This window comes from Pteronotus mesoamericanus, unplaced genomic scaffold (genome assembly GCF_021234165.1).
Source record: "Pteronotus mesoamericanus isolate MK-2021 breed Mesoamerican mustached bat unplaced genomic scaffold, CSHL_Meso_final scaffold_21, whole genome shotgun sequence".
Lineage (NCBI taxonomy): Eukaryota > Metazoa > Chordata > Mammalia > Chiroptera > Mormoopidae > Pteronotus > Pteronotus mesoamericanus.
Window position 1 is genome coordinate 29,062,750 of NW_026555310.1, and position 17,317 is coordinate 29,080,066.

The window sequence follows — 17,317 nt, forward strand, 5'->3', positions numbered from 1 at the left end:
GTATGAGTCATTAAGTGTAAAGAGTTTTAATGTTCCAGTGACAACTCATAGATTCTTCATAGAAATCATTCCAAAACAAAACAAAACACAGCAAAGCAAAAACATGCTTTTCTACCCACCCAATCCCATCAGAGGTGCAAAGTACTGAAGAGACTGTAGAGGGAACTGGCACATCTGGGATGCTTCCCTCCTTTAAAAATGCAACACAAGCATTGCTCTAAGGCTCCACAATTTCCAGGAAATCATCTTTGGGTATCAGCCCCGTGCAGAGAATGGTGGGGCCCTCTGATATATTTGGTGTTTGAAGTGTGCACCGAGAAGTTTATTACAGAAAAAAACCTGTCGTGGTGTTGTACCACCCTCTTGGTTTAGATCCAAATTCAACATGAAGGTGGGTGCCTCAAAACCCCTTGGAATGGGCGATTAATCTTTAAAGTACCACAGTCTCCTGAGTGTCCCCCCATGCCCTTCCACAGACAGATACACAGTCAACAATTATAGCAACAATGGGCTTTTATCTCTAATTTTAGCTATTTTAAACAGATTCTTTAATTAACAACATAATTTAACTGCATATTTAGGGCTGTGGATATTGCTAAATTATTTTTTCTTCTTTGAAACTGAGAAATGCTCCATGTCAAAGTCTTTCTTTGTGCAAACCTCTATTCCACTTCCACTGATACTAAATAAAGTTCTATAATATTCTATTCTAAGGGATTCCTGAGGTATCTTACGTCTTTGTTTTGGCTTTGTTCCTTCCTCTGCCTTTGAATTTTGGTTGTTATTAATATAACTTACTGCCACTATTTACTATTATGACTCAATAAAGCAAAAGACTAAAAAGAGCTGAAGACACCATGTCACTTGGGTATTTCCTTTTAATGAAATGGGCAAGACGACGTAGAGGTGTTCTGAATCAGACTTTTACGAAGTACTTTATAAGGTGGAGTCCTGGCACACGTGAATGTTCTGGAGCTGGGAAGGCTTCGGAGCCAGCTCATCTAATCGCAGTTGAGTAGTCATGGGAATGCTGTCTCCGATGAGATGAGGCTACAGAGCCTGAAATACAGTCCTATTTTAATGATTCATATTTTAATCGCTTACAAAAATAAGTCCCTAATCAACACTTTGTTTCTTCTGGTTTAGTGTAATGTCTTCCTAAACTTCTCTTAATTAACATGGCCTCACGCTTGCTGGGTTTTATCCCGTGGGTTTGAGTGATGCTTTATTTCGGTAGTATGCAGAAGAGAAAACGAACACACATTGAAAAATGTGTTCCTGATGATGACTATCACTAAAAAAAAAAAAAAAAAAAAAGGGTCAGTAATTAGTGCATCCATTTTGGAAGGGGAAGCCAGGAAATATAAATTTAGTGTCTGTGAGGGTGTTCAACTTTGCTCGTTTAGAGAGGCAAGCTGATGTGGTGGGAAGGCACAGATTGCTGGGCTGGAGCGCTGGCTCGTCCACCCAGGTGACCTTGAACGAATTCCTGCACTTCTCTGCAAAAAGCAAACAACACCCACCTCAGAAGTTTGCTGTGAGGAGTAAATGAAAGGAATGTTTCAAAGCACCCAGAGCAGGGTGCAGTGCACTGTCCACCCTAACCTCTTCTTGGAGGCCGCTCCCGGGGCTGGAGAAGTCCTGAGGTGTGGTGGCTAAAGACTGGGCAGAGAGGGAGCAGGTCACTTGATTTGCTGTGTTCCCATCCCTCTATGCGTGTACAGAGAAAGAGGCACTAAAGTGGATGGGGAAGGGTCTACTCTGTGGAGTCACACTGGCGCCTCAGGTGTGTCCTGCAACCCCTCTAGGCCTCACTCAGTTCCCTTCTCTATACGATGATGGCCTGTAAACAGCGTCTACCTCACGGAGTGTTATGAGGAGTTGAGAAGATAACCCAGTAATGGGCTCATCACAGCATCAGGCAAACAGTAAGTGCTCAGCAAGCAAACACTAGCTGTGGCTGTGAGCTCAGCTGTCACCACCACCACCATTATTATTATTGATATTATTAAAGAGGTTTAGGATAGACCTGTGGCTCCTAGGGAGGCTTCACATACTGAACAAAGAAAGAGTGTCTGGGTCATGGTCAATGAGAGCTATATTTCTCTTCCAGAAAGGGCAAAGGTTAACTGAGGCCATTCACCCATTCTTGGCCCCTCCGGATACCTCACCCTGGCCTGGTGGACTGAGCCCACAGCGGGGCTGACATGGGCTGTGCCCCATACCTTCCCAGGCCTTCAGTGCCAGCTCTCCTCGGCCTCCCATCCCAAACCTGGCCGAGGGGGTGGGGAGCAGCAAATCAAGCTCAACCTGGCCAGTTTCTTTTTTCTTTTTTTTTTAAATTTTATTTTTATTTTTTTTTAAATTAATTTATTTACTTTTTAAATACATTTGTCTCTGCCTTCCCCCCACCTCTTTCCCTTGCCTCCTCCCACCTTCCCTCCCTCAGTTCTTCCCCTTTGGTTTTGTCCATGAGTCCTTGCTATATGTTCCTTGACTTTCCCCTTCCCTTCCCTTTCCCTGCCCCCCCCTTCCCTCTTGTCTCTGTTGATTTCTTTTCCTTTCAGTGTTGCTGGTCATATTTTCCTTGCTTCTTTGCATTGTTGGTTAGGTTCCGCTTATAGGTGAGATCATATGGTATTTGTCTTTCGCCCCCTGGCTTATTTCGCTTAGCATGATGCTCTCCAGTTCCATCCATGCTGTCGCAAAGTTTAGTACTTCTTTTTTCTTTCTGCTGCGTAGTATTCCATTGTGTATATGTACCATAATTTTTTGATCCAGTCATCTACTGATGGGCATTTAGGTTGCTTCCAACACTTGGCTATTGTAAATTGTGCTGCTATGAACATTGGGGTGCATAGGTTCTTGTGTATTGGCGTTTTGGTGTTCTCAGGGTATAGTCCCAGCAGGGGAATCGCTGGATCAAAAGGCAGTTCCATTTTCAGCTTTCTGAGGAAATTCCATACTGCTTTCCATAGTGGCTGCACCAGTCTGCATTCCCACCAACAGTGGACTAGAGTTCCCTTTTCTCCACAGCCTCGCCAGCACCTGTTGTTTGTGGATCTGTTTATGATGGAACCTGGCCAGTTTCTTATCTACACTGTAAGCCTATTCTGAAAGCCAGTTAAGATGGCATTCATAGGTACCACCTGTGACAGCTGGCTAATGGATGGGAGCAAGGGCCGGAGCTCCCAGGCCAGGAAAGCACTTTATTCTAAGGCCGTGAAGTATGGCCATAGCTAGATCTGTCCATTCACCGACATGTTTCCTCAGCAACCAGGGAATGTGTCAGGCCCAGCACAAACATGTCATTGCTAGGGGGAAACCCAACTATCCGTGACACATTCTGTGTGTGTATGATTGGCAGTAATAATAGCGTCTGCCTGATAACAGGTTAGAATCTTAGACTGAGAGAGTGTTCTAATAGTTTCTTATAACGACTCAAACTTGTGTTCAATAAAAGTCCCCTGCCTCCCCTTCCCCTGCCAAGAAGTGGCTCTGGCAGAGGACTTTCAGTGATGGGCAATTGGCCACAACATAAGCAAACCATTTTTGGACAGCTCTAGTTGTTAGTTCTTCTGCTGAATTGGAATCAGGCCCCCCTGGAATCTCATGTATTTCAGTTCCTAGTTTTGGCTTCTGGAGCTGCATGAACATGTGTCCCGTCTACAACTGTTTTCTAAATAAATAAAGACGGCATCCCATCCTCCTTCACCTCTACTGTCTTCTAAGTCCACCAACACCCGGCCTGTTCTCTTGGTACACCCTTAAAATGTTCCTATGGGCAGAAGATCATATCTGAAAAGTAGTAGTAAAAAAAGATCTCTGGAATAAAGAAGGCATTTAAAAATGTTATATTTATTTGCTGTGGAAAATAAAGAGTGTGAGCCAAAGCACTCATATCTAACTTAGCTAATGATCACTGGCTTGAATTCAAAAGGCACTTTTCGGAAAATTCTTGGCCCATTCAATTCTTGATAAATCTTCTCTGTCTTCCCAGAAAAGAAATAACTAGTCCTAACCGTAAAAGGTGCTTCTAGCTTTTGTTAATGCTGCCTCCATAAATCTGAATGCATACATACACAGCTCATGGACATACATGCCTGTGCAGAGGTGGGTTTGCCACAAAGCTAGTGAGTTTCGGAGGCCTTCACTTACTTAGACCTTGGGAGAAGCCCTACAACTGTTTGCATCCCCCTAATTATAAACTCCGGGCCCCATAAAACCTAGATATACTTCTGGGTGCATTGCATACATGTGACACGTGCAGAACTTCCATGTGTGCATACATGTGAGTGCATGTACACACATACATAGAAACTCACAAACTAAACACACATACAGCTTTGCACTGGTGATCTGGATGCGAAAAGCCAGGCATCTACTTTTGAGAATTCTAAATCCACTATTCTCTTTGCAGCCTGTTTCAAATGGGTAACAGTGAGATAGAACAAAACTGCTGCAAGTTGCTTATCAATTTTACTACTGTCTAAAGATCAAGAACATACAGATGCTGTTTATGGGGTCAAATTTATCTAAGTTTCTTTACTTTCAGAGGAAAGAACTTGGGCTCTGGAGCTAGGAAGCCCCAAGTTTGAATCTTGGTTCCTCTATTTGTCAGCTGCATGCATTCAGGCAAACTATTTTTGAAACTTAGTTCAATATTCTTTGTTTCAAGTGAAAATAATGCCACAGACTTGGCAGGGCTGTTAGGATGATTAAATGAGATGATGTGAACAAGCACTAGTCCATGTCTGCCTGCTATCACATGTGCTCAATAGACGGGACCCCTTATGATTATAATAATTATTAACAGATGTGTCTCAAAAAGTCTGTAAACTATTTGCTTTGCTTCAATACCTTTGTACTTAAAGCACACACGAAAGTTTAATGAAGTCACATTTATGTGTATGGAATTATTTTTCTAGTTGACATTTCACACAGACATTTCTAGCTCATAGTCTCTTTCTCTATCTAACTCACATTTTCTTCTTCAACTTCTTTCTATGGGTTTCTTCCCTTTAGCATTTAAGCAGCTTCGAGTTTTCCTGTCTTACACACGTGTGCACACACACACATACACACACCTTTGGCTTCATCTTCCCCTCCAGGTGTCCCTGTTTCTTTCTCATTGTAGCCAACAGTCTCTCAGTTCTCTCAGGAGCTGTCCAACCCTGTTACTGTCTCTTTCCTCCCCTTCCAACCCTCAGGGCCCCTCACTCCGGTCTCTGCTCCCAGCCTTCTCCGCACCGCTCTTGCTCAGGCCACCTGCCTGCTGTCAAACCCAAAGGGCAGTGGTTGGTACCTGGGGACTCGCCTGCCCTCTCAGCAGCATTCGTCACCAGAGCTCACAACCTCTCCCCTCAGAATACTTCACGGTGTCAGAGATTCTGATGTTTCTTGGGTTTCTTCTCTCTGCTCTTCCTCCTTCTCCAAGCCTTCCACAGTAAGGCTCCTCAAAATTTACGGGTCTTTCTGGGCACTCTCATCTATTCCCATGGCTTCCACCAGCTTGTCTCTGCCAAACCTACTCCTGCCAAGCATTTCCTCTTATCTCCAGAACATTCATTTCTCTCCAGAGGCTTCCTCCAGCATGTCCTACAGGCACCATGCATTAAGTCCTGACACCCACATGGTATATCAGAGTTCAGTAAATGCCCAGCTCATCAGGCCAGACACCTGAGAGTTGTCCTTAACACCTCTCTCCCTCTTATCTACCTTCTAATCAGCCCCCTTATAGACTCTGTCTTCTAAATATTCCTTGAATCATCCCCTTCTCCCTGCTGGCCCTGTCTTAGCTGAAGTCACCACCATCGCTCTCAGATGCCAGCCACACCGACATCAGCTTTTCATCTCTGCCTTGTCCTGCCAATCTCTGCTCAAACTCTGGCTTCTACCTGCCTTTGGAATAACACTGACAGTCCAGAACATGATCTGCGAAGCCCTATAATCTCTTGAAGAAATAATAAGTGACTTTAAGAATGGTTGTAAAGTTATAGTGTATTCCTTTATATTTACAGTCTCTGAGTTCATTTAGCAAATCTCATATTGGGGTGGCTGGGGTACTTTCAATTTTTATAATTATAAATAGAATTGCTAACAACAATTTTTTTTTACTCCTATTGTTTTCTTAGGATTTTTTTTTTTTCTTAAAATGGTATTATCAGTGAAAGGGTGAGGTTAGTGTAAAGTTCTTATTATAGCCCTGGCTGGAGTGGCTCAGTGGATTGGGTGCTAGCCTGTCAACCAAAGGGTCACTGGTTTGATTCCCAGTAAGGGCGCATGCCTGGGTTACCCAGGCCAGGTCCCCAGTGGGGGGCGTGCGTGAGGCAACCACACATTGATGTTCCTCTCCCTCTCTTTCTCCCTTCCCCTCTGTCTAAAAATAATAAATAAAATCTTAAAAAAAAAAAGTTCTTACTATATATTGCTTGTTCTCCAGAAGGCTGGAACCAATGTGAAGTATCATCGACAAGGCTACCCAGAGCTTTCCTAGAGCTTCACAGTGTTCAACTTCTCAAGTTTAGTAGATTTAAAATGGGATTTTCAGGTGATGATTGACTATGTACCTATCCTCATACAAGCGGGAACCCAACAAACCCCAGAATTTATTTATGAAAAGCTGTGTATTTATTATTACATGTTTAAACTTCAGTCACCTTCAAAGTACTCTCCATTTGATGTGATACACCTATCAAGATGTTTTTATCCATTTGATGTGATACACCTATCAAGATGTTTTTTTCCACTGCTCAAAATAGTTTTTGAATGATTTTGAGGCCTTTTAGTGCTTCTACCGTTTTTTTTCCACCTCCTCCACCTTGGCAAAATGTTTTTCTTCTAGGATGTTTTTCATCCAGGTAAACAAAAAAAAAGTTGCTCAGGGTGAGATCGGGTAAATGCGGAGGATGGGCATGGGTGTCATGCTGTTTTTGGATGAAGGCTGCTGAACACTCAGCATGGTGTGGACAGGCATGCTCATACTGATAAATCACCCATCGGGAAATGGGCAAACATGTTGATAGAACCTTCAAAAAATTTTTCACTGAAGCCAAATGTTGCCTCTCACAACAACACCAGCTGGTACACTGATACAGATGGGCTTCTGGAACATTCATCTAGGGGGGAAAGCCTGTATTACAAGGGGCCCTCCCTCCCAAAAATAACTGTGGTTTCTTTGAGCCCTGCCTCGTAGTTCCCTGCTTTAGTCTAATGACTGAAAATGGAGGACCGTTGTCCTCGAACTGGACGAGAAAAATATAGTTTGTTAGATTGTTTCAAGAATGTAGAGTTCAAGGAGGCTACCGTATTTGGAGGTAAGGTATATTAACATATCAAGTAGCTATGATTCATTGAGTTCTGTTTTCTCCTCCTACATTTGAAAGTGTTAAGGGATGTTATGTCCATATTTAGAGAGCATAATGCTGGGTAAGGTCTGCGTGGAAACAAGGCTGGAAGGAAGCTACAAACATCCATCCACAGTGACAGGGTAGCCAGACACTAATTAGTCTAGCAGCTGCATGATTAGTGAGACACTACTGCTGAGTCTCCTTACGCAGCCAAAGAGAGTTAAGCAAAGACAGGACAAAATTGGATGAAGTGTAAGTTTTACAAGGTATGTAAGTTGGAGAAGATCAAAGAATTTACTCACTGCTTATAGAGTGGGAAGTCCTACTGTTTACTAGAAGTTTAACACTATTTCAGTGGTTGAAGTTGGACTGAAGCATTAAGACTTGAAGGGAGTTTAAGAGCCATGAGGTGAAAATTCCATTTTATGGATGAGAAAGATAAGAGCAAATGAGGTGGTGTGATCTATGGAAGAGCCAGCTACACCAGATGAGAAAAAAGAAAGCTCATGTCAGAAGCAGCTGTGGCAAATGCTACACCTGAGAGATAAAAAAAGACTTTTTTTATTTATACCTTGCTTCTACCTATGGAAAACGTGAGTAGGTATATCATGGCTTCATTACCTTGCTGGGGGACACTTCATGAAAACGGCCGCCTTAACTCCTTAGTTCTTTCTTCCAAACCCGCTGAATATACTCCTCTCTTTTGTGTTAAGTTTTCTTGCAGCCCCTATTGGCTGTTATCACCTTGAAATTCTATCCATGGCTTTCTGGCCGATTCCTTAATTAAATTACCCTTAGTGTAAATTTATCTTTATTCTCAGCTCAAGGTAATGGGAATGATACTCATATCTACAATTCCCAGCTCTGGCCTGGCTCTTATCTCACATTTCCAACTTCAGAACAGGACACGTCTTCCTGGAAGTCCTGGCATCGCTTGGCCAGAACGAACTCCTGCTTCCAGACCGGCTCCTGTCTTAGCTAACTACCCTATGCCTGAATACTATTATTTTGGTCTCACTGATCCAACTCTGGACTTCAGTGGCTCACATCAGGACTATAGCAGTGGCATTCAAACTAGCTTTCTTGCGTTTAGTGGCTCCATGAACCTATTCTATGCGCTGATGGCAAATATCTGTTCCAAAGGGAGTGCTCCAGCCTTATCATTCTCTCTATCAAAACCTTTCAGTGGTTTCCCATTACCTGCAACTAAAATCCAAATATCTTAACCTGGGCTTTAAGGTCCTCTCATGCTGAGTAATTTTTCAACCAGTATTTATTGAGTACCAACTGGATGCCATGCACTGTGCTAGATGCTGGAGACACGGCAGCTTAACAGGACACAACCCTGGCCCCAAATGAACCTTCCACTACAGGATGTGGCATAGCTAACAGTCACACATAATACTCGTGTGTGTGTGTGTGTGTGTGTGTGTGTGTGTGTGTGTGTGTGTCAGAGGCCATGACAGAATTAGGGAAAGCTCTGGGATAAAGGAGGAGCAGTCCCTAACCAAGACGGACATGGAGAGAGGTGGAGGAAAGGAAGGCAGGTTGGAATCAGGGAGGTAGGGCTGGAAGTCAGGGAGAGCCTTCCTGGAGAGAGTAGCAGAACTTGAAATATGAAGGCAATTAGACAAGTGAGGGAGGGGTGATGAGTGACGATGAACAGTGTTTCAAGTAGAGGATCTAGAGTATGTGGCCTTTTCTCTAAACTCTTCCTCCATGCAAACTGGCCTACAGCTCCTCAACACCTTTCCTTACCTCCCCCTTGCATACCTTTCAAAGCCCTTCTCCATTACCATACCCTTGAGCTTCATTTGACAATCCAGCTAGAAATCACCTCGCCTAACCCTCAACTTCCTTAGTCTGTACTCCTGTACCACTGGCATGGGCTATTCAGGGAGTATTCATGGAATGAATTTTGAATGCCTCCACCTACATCACCTCATGTCCAGACTATGAATCGGCCTTAGCTGGCCTTCTTGCCTCCTGCCTTTTCCATTCATCAGATGGGCTTTCTCATCGTCACCAGATTTCCTAGGCTAATGCTGTCCCAATTACCCAGAATGTTCTCCTCCCGTCTGCCCACTCAGTTCCACCCATCCTTCATGTTGTGAACCAACCCCATTCGTTCTTTCTAAGGCCCATCCTGCTCGGCCCTCTTCCTTATCCAGCATCCTTTGTCTTCAGGTTCAATGCAGTCCTGCTTGTTTAACTGGACAGCAGAATCCTGTCCAGTCTTCCACATGGCCCACATCAGCAAAGACTTGACAAAGGAGCAAGGAACGACTGGCAGGCTTTTGCATATCCTTGCTTCCAGCTTTGAGCAGAGAAAACCTAGTTTCATAGGTGAAGTTGAGAGGTTACTAGTGAGAAAAATAAACCAGCAGCAAAAAGGAGCATTTGAGATATGATGAGAGGGGAATTTAAAAAGACTAGGAGAGAAAATCTTGCCCAAGGTCTAAGTCAAATGAAGTCAAAACACATCTCTATGTTTTCCTTCATCTGTCTTACATAAATGGTTTGTCTGCAGCATAAGAGTTAAGAGTTCTTTTCCTCCAGACAGATAACTTTGTCTCTTTGAGCGTAATATCTTTGAGTTTCCACAGAAAGAGAGAAGGGAAGTATTTTTGCATTAAATTAAAAGGAACTATCTAGGTTCCTTTTATGTTAGCTTTATTTATATGGTTATTTTATAGTTTTCTTATTCTGAGACTAAAAATCAATGGTAAAAATCAATGATAAAAATCAATGATTTGAGATAAAATATATCAGGTGTGTTTTATGTCCATTATAAAACCTTAAAAGATGATCTGTTTTTCAGAGATATAAGCCTTCAAATTTCAATACCATCTATACTTCTGGGGGAAACTTCCCCTTTGTCATTTCCTCATATAAACGGTCTGCTGAAATTGGGAAAAGCAGGGGAGATTCTGTTCTCTATCCTTATCTTGCCCCTTGTGATAGGGACATTTCCTCATGACGGTTAGTTTATTAACTGCTGGCAGGCTGCCAGGGGTAAATAAGGGTTGAATGGAGTTGGAGGCTATCCCAAGACCTTATGCTGGACCTTTGCCCTTGGTCAAGGGAAAAAGGGTCTCTGCCAGACAAGCTAAGTCAATGAGACTCAGTAGAAGGAGGGCCTGTTGCTACTTGAATGGCAGACCCCTCAGGAGGCCAAAGATCCCCTTTGACATATGGAGTTCCCAAACAGCTACCTTCTAAAATATCCATCGAATTTAAGATATGAAACTGGAAAGCATGTATGAAGTCTTAGCGACATCATTAATATACTCTGCAGGTCCAAACACCCCTTACCGAACTAAATCTTCCCCTGCGGTCTTTGGGGCCCTCATTTTAACGAATCTCCCTAGTTAGATGAGTCTAACTAGGAAGCTACCACTTGTAGTGTTCAAGATTTCTACGTGCTACAAGATGTATTACTTCAAAAAAGTCAGTACTTTCAAAGGTGGCCCTTTGAGTTTATTTCTCAACTTGCCTTGGCTGCTAAGGATCTCCACCTTGCCCAGTCCTTACCTCTCAGTTCCCTCCTTTTTTCTTGACTTCCTAGTCCAGCTACCTCAGCAGGGCTCATTCCCCTTCCTTTCCTGTATTTGTTGTTAACTGAGCAGTTCACAACCTTCACTCAATCTCCAGCATCTCTTTTTAGGTCTTCACACTCAGGAGCGCGTTAGAGAGAAAGGGCTGGAATGCATTTTCTTCCTTACGTGCTTGCCCAACTAGATCCCTTAAATTCCAGTGACTGTAGATCTGAACAGGGTTACTTCTCTGAACCTTAGAAGTTTCCCCTTGATCTGAAAGCTCCTCCTTTTCTCCCCTCAAACTGGCACATGTCAGCAGGATCTTTCCTCTACTAAGCTGAGCCATGATGATCTACAGTAAAAATTTTTTGGGCGGATGAGCAGTGGCGAAGACCAACCAGTGATGAACAGATTTTCTAAGCTGAGTGCGTGTCAAGAGTCCAGACTCTCACCTGAATGAGGAGATCGATAGCGAAAGTCCTCTTTGGTCAGCAGCAGGAGAGCTTTGCCATTCATTTCAAACGTGTTGCTGTCAATTGGCCTTAAAGAAAACTCATTTTCAGCCCACTTGAGCCACTGGGCTACGTCATCCCTGCTCCAGTAAATTGGCTGCAAGCCTGTTGGAGAGAGAGCAAGGCAGAAAGAAAGAGAGAAAAAAAGGTCTTGTCAGTTAGACAGTTGGAATAAAAGGGACAGATTTCTGAATGGTTAACAAAATTGAGTCTCCATATCTCAAGAGCCCTTATATTCAACTCTGAATCCCAGGTTAAAACTCAAGCTTCGTAAGTGCCAAAGTGTGATATCAAATGAACTTTATATGTAGAGGCAAAATGAGAAAAGAAAATCCTTTTTTATGTCTTTAAGGGACTGCCCATCTAGACCCCTGCCCTTCCTTGCCCAACTCGGGGGCTGTCTTGATCCCAGGTTTGCCATAAAGGTAGAGTTTACGTAAACGTAGGGGGGCCTGACACAACACAGGGGCTCAGAGTCATGACACATATCAATGTACTTCAAAGGGGACCTTAAATTCAGAGCTGATCTGATTGCAGCCCAGCATCATTTTGAAGCGAGAATGTTCCAGAGCTGGGCCTGACCTTCCAGAGATGCCAAATAATGAAGTATTCCCTGAAACTTCTTCCAGGAAGAGCCATTCGCTCAGCCTCTGGGAAACTATCAGTCTAGCCTCTGGGAATTGAGAGGGCAAGGTAATGGGAAAAGGCCTTTTGCCTTTTTATTCTGCTTGTTGATATTACAACTTCTTGATGGGGGTGGTACTTAGACTCTGAGTAGGACCAGAAAATGGGTCAAAGAGAGGCCCATAGCTCAGGGCTGATCTCTGCCTGGGAGTCTACCTTTTTATTTTATTTTGCTGTTATGAGAAATCTTTGATATCATTCAAGTGGTTTAGAGCGGTGGTTCTTCAAGTATAATTTGGAAACCCCCTCAGGGTTCCCAAAACCTTTTCAGGGGTCTATAAAGTCAAAAACTCTTTTCATAACAATATTAAGAGGTAATTAGCTTTTTTTTACTCTCATTCTTTCATGAGTGGAGTTTTCTAAAGGCTATACATGTGGTGTTGCAGCAGAGATGAGAATCCAGCCATCTTCTATGACGCTAGACATTAAAGAGACTTGCAAAAATGTAAAGCAAATTGGAAAGTATATTTATAAATATATATTTATGTTAATATATGCTTGGCTTATTATTTTTTCAGTGAGTTAACAAATATTTTTAAAAGTCTCAGTGTTAATTTCCAATCTGGTAACTACAGACAGCTAAAACCCATATAAGCAAAGCTCTTAGAGGTCTTCGATAATTTTTAGATTTGAAAGGAGTCCTGAGTCCAACATCTTTGAGAGGATGTGTTAGAAACAGCTAGCTGCTCAACAGAGCTTCATTCTCTAAAACCGCATTGTGTGAATTAATAGTTCAAATACCAGGGCTAAGACGAGCCTCAGTTTCTCTTATTTAGTTACCTCAACTTGGTAAGGAGACGACATGAGCGTGCTACAGAAGTGTCCTTCAGTTTGCTCCTGGAAAGAATCGCCTTTCATGCTTAAATCAGGCATGCCAAAGAATTGTCTGGTCTATGTGGATAGGCTGCTCACCATCCCTGGGGAATGAATGGCTCAGACCCCCTGGAGAAGGTTCAGGGTCTTAAGGCATGACTTCGGCTCTCTCTTCCAGGTGGCTGCTTTGTAAAGCCTAGTTTTGAAGAGTGATAGCTGGTTTCCTTGAACTCTGTGGAGGTAACTTCAAAACTGGTCCACTGTGTAGGGCACCAATAAAGAACTACAAGCACTAGAATAATAGAGATAAGGATGTAGGAGCCTTTATTTTTTTTGTCTTGTTTTTTAAGTTTTATAATTTTTGTCACAAAGAAAAAAGTGGCATTATAAAATAATAATGTATAGTGTGTTACTGCTCTATGATCTTTAGAATAAAATGGCCACTAAAGAAGTCAGTGTTTTGTTTTAGACTATGACTGGGTCAAGAAGCAATGCCTATTAAAAAAACGGACCTTGGATACAGGGGGCGCCCCGACTCTTTCCAACGAACTTGAAATTGTGTATCTGGAATCATGGTGAGGTGGGAGTGGGTGTGAGGATGGCTCAGCAAAATCTCAACTTTTGAACTGGTAAAAAACCTTAAAAGTCTACTTCCTATTTTTGTCAATGGTGTCAGTTATCTTTGAACAAAAACAGCATAATGATTTGTCATTAGGGGCTTTTCCCTTCCTCTCCTTTACACAAGGGGACAACTGCGCGGTTCCAAGTCAAGCGTGGCCTAAGAAAGCACCTGGCGGTGAGAGGGCCACACAGCAGAAGATGCCCGGTCAGAAACAGGAAAAAGTGGCGGGGGAGCTGATTGGAAGCACAAGTGCCAAAGCAAATACAGAACTGAATCCCGCTCAGGAGGGGAAATGAGAGTAAAATGCTGAAGTTTCTGCAGAGGATACACGGAAATGGAGGAGGGCGGGTGAGGAGGGGGTGGGGGGTGCAAGTAGTAATTTGAGGTTCTTTATATTCTATGGAAGAAAATAGTCATGAGTAATCTTTTCCCTAAATACAAGAGTCACACACTCCAAACAGCCCTGCTGGTTAAGAACGACAGTTTCTCTTCTCACTTCCCATTAGTGTCTCCCACAGCCTGGCCCCTGCCGCAGGCAGAGCCGCCGGGCGGAAACCCCCTCACCAGGAACCTAAGTGAGCCGCTCTGAGCTTGTGTGCAAAAGGAGTCCTGCAGGTTACAGTCAGTGCAGGGAACACCACGGCGATCCTAGCAGTTTTCCAAAGGTGACCCCCACAGAGCAGGCTACCTGCTTGAGGCTGCTCAATAAATTTATCAGAGTCACTACTCTCCAATTAGCAAGAAGCGATGGCAGGCAGACACATTCACTGAGCTGAAGAGAGGCTTGATGCATTTTGGTGTTCAAAGTCAAGTTTTACTGCTATTACCTTTTTAGTTCAACAGAATAAAAAGATGGCTGCAGGACGTACTTTGCAATTTTGACTAAGGAAAAAGATGTCTCCTTTACTGAAACCTATGGCCCTAAGGTCTGGGTGTTACAGCGTTTATTGGAACACAGCCTTGGACCCAGGAACAACTCTGGTCTCAGCAGAACCACTTAATCTAGCTTATTAAGCACTTCTATCACTATTCTAAGGACTTTAAAAATATTCATTTAATTGCATACTCACAGCAACCCTATGAGACAGTGTTTCAGATTAGGGAACTGAGGTAAGTGCATTAAAGGGATTTTGCCAAGTTCATAGGGCCATAGTAACAAGAGAAGTTGGACTCGAACCCGGCAGTCTACGGTCTAGTTTCAGAGTCTGTGTTCGTAGCCATCACACTACATTTACCATGCATTTCCCATCCAGATTCAAATTCAGATAGATTTGCAACCCTATCAAGAATTCAGACAAGACTGAGTAAATTGAATCCTTGACACACAAGACTTTGATCCTTGGAAGCTTTTTCAAGTTATCAATAAAAAGGAAAACAACAACAAAAATCTGTAGATCCCCAAAGAAATAGATTTATAAGTGAAAAAAGGAAGGAGCTGAAGGTGGAACGCTGTGTTTAGCACACCCAGGAATAAAGCGCTGCCTTCCCTGGCTTCTTGCTTAGAAGCACTCACTGCCCATAGTCACTGGTCCTGACACTTCACACGGCTCGCGGAAGCGACATGGGCAAGATGAGGGAGGCACATGTAACAGAACTTGTTCTACAGTTATCTCTTGCAACTTTAAAACTCAACAAAGTTGAAAAGCATAGCTTTTAATGATCATTGATAAGAAGAGAAAAAACAAGACCATTATTCTGCATCTATGTTATGCTACTCCCTGTGCATATAACAAGCCTGTGAGAGTCACACGAAAACTTGGGTTTTTAATGCCGATTCATTTCAGAGCAAACTCGAGATGGATTTTGTACAGAAGACATGAACTGCTATGATTAAGAAAATCACTAAGAATCCCACAGCACTTTTTTACCCAGTGGATCAAGTCAAGTTCATGGTGCCATACCCATCAGTGACATACCCAGGCCCTTCAACTTCCTTCTAATATTTCTTTGATTCCATATACAAAGTTGCAGCCACATTCATCATCAGCATATTCTTAGTCTCGTTTCAGACATTCTGAGTTTAAACATAACTCACCATAAAAAGAGTGCTGGGAGTCAGGAGCCTGGATTTAACTCCCAGATTTGACATCAATTAACATGTGATTCTAGGCAGGCCACTCAGTTTCTCTGGCTCAGTGATTTCATCTGTAAAACGCGGGGCTCAAAGTAGGTGATCTCTATTTCTTTCTGGATTTAATACAGTTAATATGCTCCCATTTAATTTGAAACTTAAAATACTTTTTTCTACAGAACTACCTCATGCTTATGACAATGACCCTAAGTTTTGTAACTTCCTCAAAGATCTCCTGAATCACAGAAAACAGATTAAGTTACTTTAAATGAGTTTAGCACTTAAGTGTATTTTATTATATTCTGATTCTTGGAAAAAGTATAACTATAGTGATAGTTAACACAACACTTTGACAAGGTGCTTTCACATGCATTCGCTCCTGGAATTCTCACAAATGACCTAGGAAATCTGTTGTATTCTCATGTCAATTTATCAAAGGAGAAAATAGGGGGCTCAGGGTCAGTAGGTGACTTTATTGGTTAGAACAATACTCAGTTCAAGCTCTTTAGCTATAGTATACATTAATCAAAAACACCGTTTAACTCAAACTTTCTGTATAAACAGGAATTTCCTAAAGATTCTAGAATCATAAAAGGCAGAAGACACCTCAGCAATGATCTAGTCCAACCCTCACCCCCTCTTACTCATTAGGAAACTGAAGCCAGGAGAACAGACTGAATCATGATGAAGCTGCCCCAGGTTCCCTGACTTTCCGACATTTCATGTCATCTCATAACATGATTTGACGACACAGACCAATGCTACAACTCTTGAATAAGTGAGGAAAGCTATCACTGCCTTGCTTAGTCATCTTGCTTTCTGATTAAATGTTCTTAGTGGGCCCAAATATAAGTTCTGTATTGTAGTTTTCACAACTGCACAGACCTCCCTCCCCCCTCTGGAGACAATCCTGGGTTGGCCAAAAAGCCCGTTTGTTTTTCTTTCTTCCGTAAGATGGCTCCAGTAGTGTTTAGTTGTCTTTACCTTCATTCAAAACTATTTTGTTAGATTGTATTGCGACAGCTGTCATATCAGCATGCATTTAAAAATACTTAAACAAAATTGGTGGATTTTTGTGTAGCAATTTTAATACTGAAGATGGAAGGAAATATGCAACATTTTCAGCATATTATGCTTTATTATTTCAAGAAAGGTAAAAACGCAACTGAAATGCTAAAAAAGATTTGTGCAGTGTCATGGAGAAGATGCTGTGACTGATCAAATGTGTCAAAAGGGGTGTGCAAAGTTTCGTGCCAGAGATTTCTGGCTGGATAGTGCTCCAATAGTCAGGTAGACCAGCTGAAGCTGATAGCAATCAAATCAAGACATTAACTGAGAACAACCAACATTATACCATGTAGGAGTAGCTGACATACTCAAAATATCCTACTCGATGAAGTTATTGGTGAAAATGAAAAATGTGTCATTTATTTTATGGAAAAAACTAAACAGACTTTTGGCCAATCCAATATTTTGGCTCCCATTCCTAAAGAGAGTACCAGAAGCAGGACTAGGGCCTTTCTTTCTCTGGACAATAGACTTCTATTGATAGTAACAGCTAACAACTATTGAGCACTTACACTGAATCTTCACTACAACGATTATTATCCTTGTTTACAAATGAGAAATCTGCAGCATGCAAAAGATGGAAGTGGTAGTGCTGGGATTGAAAACCCAGGTGACTGGGTCCACAGTTCCCTCTCTTAACATCCCACCGTATTGCTTCT

At 42.4% G+C, this 17,317-nt stretch overlaps 1 protein-coding gene across 7 annotated transcripts in view; it reads right to left on the reverse strand.

The window, feature by feature from the left end:
* Nucleotides 1-17,317, reverse strand: part of ETV6 (ETS variant transcription factor 6) — a 216,786-nt gene that overhangs the window by 37,459 nt on the left and 162,010 nt on the right. For all 7 annotated transcript variants that reach the window (XM_054591426.1, XM_054591424.1, XM_054591428.1 and 4 more), the window contains exon 3: nt 11,341-11,505. In XM_054591426.1, the coding sequence (XP_054447401.1) occupies nt 11,341-11,505 (165 nt within the window). The remainder of the gene's footprint in view (nt 1-11,340; nt 11,506-17,317) is intronic.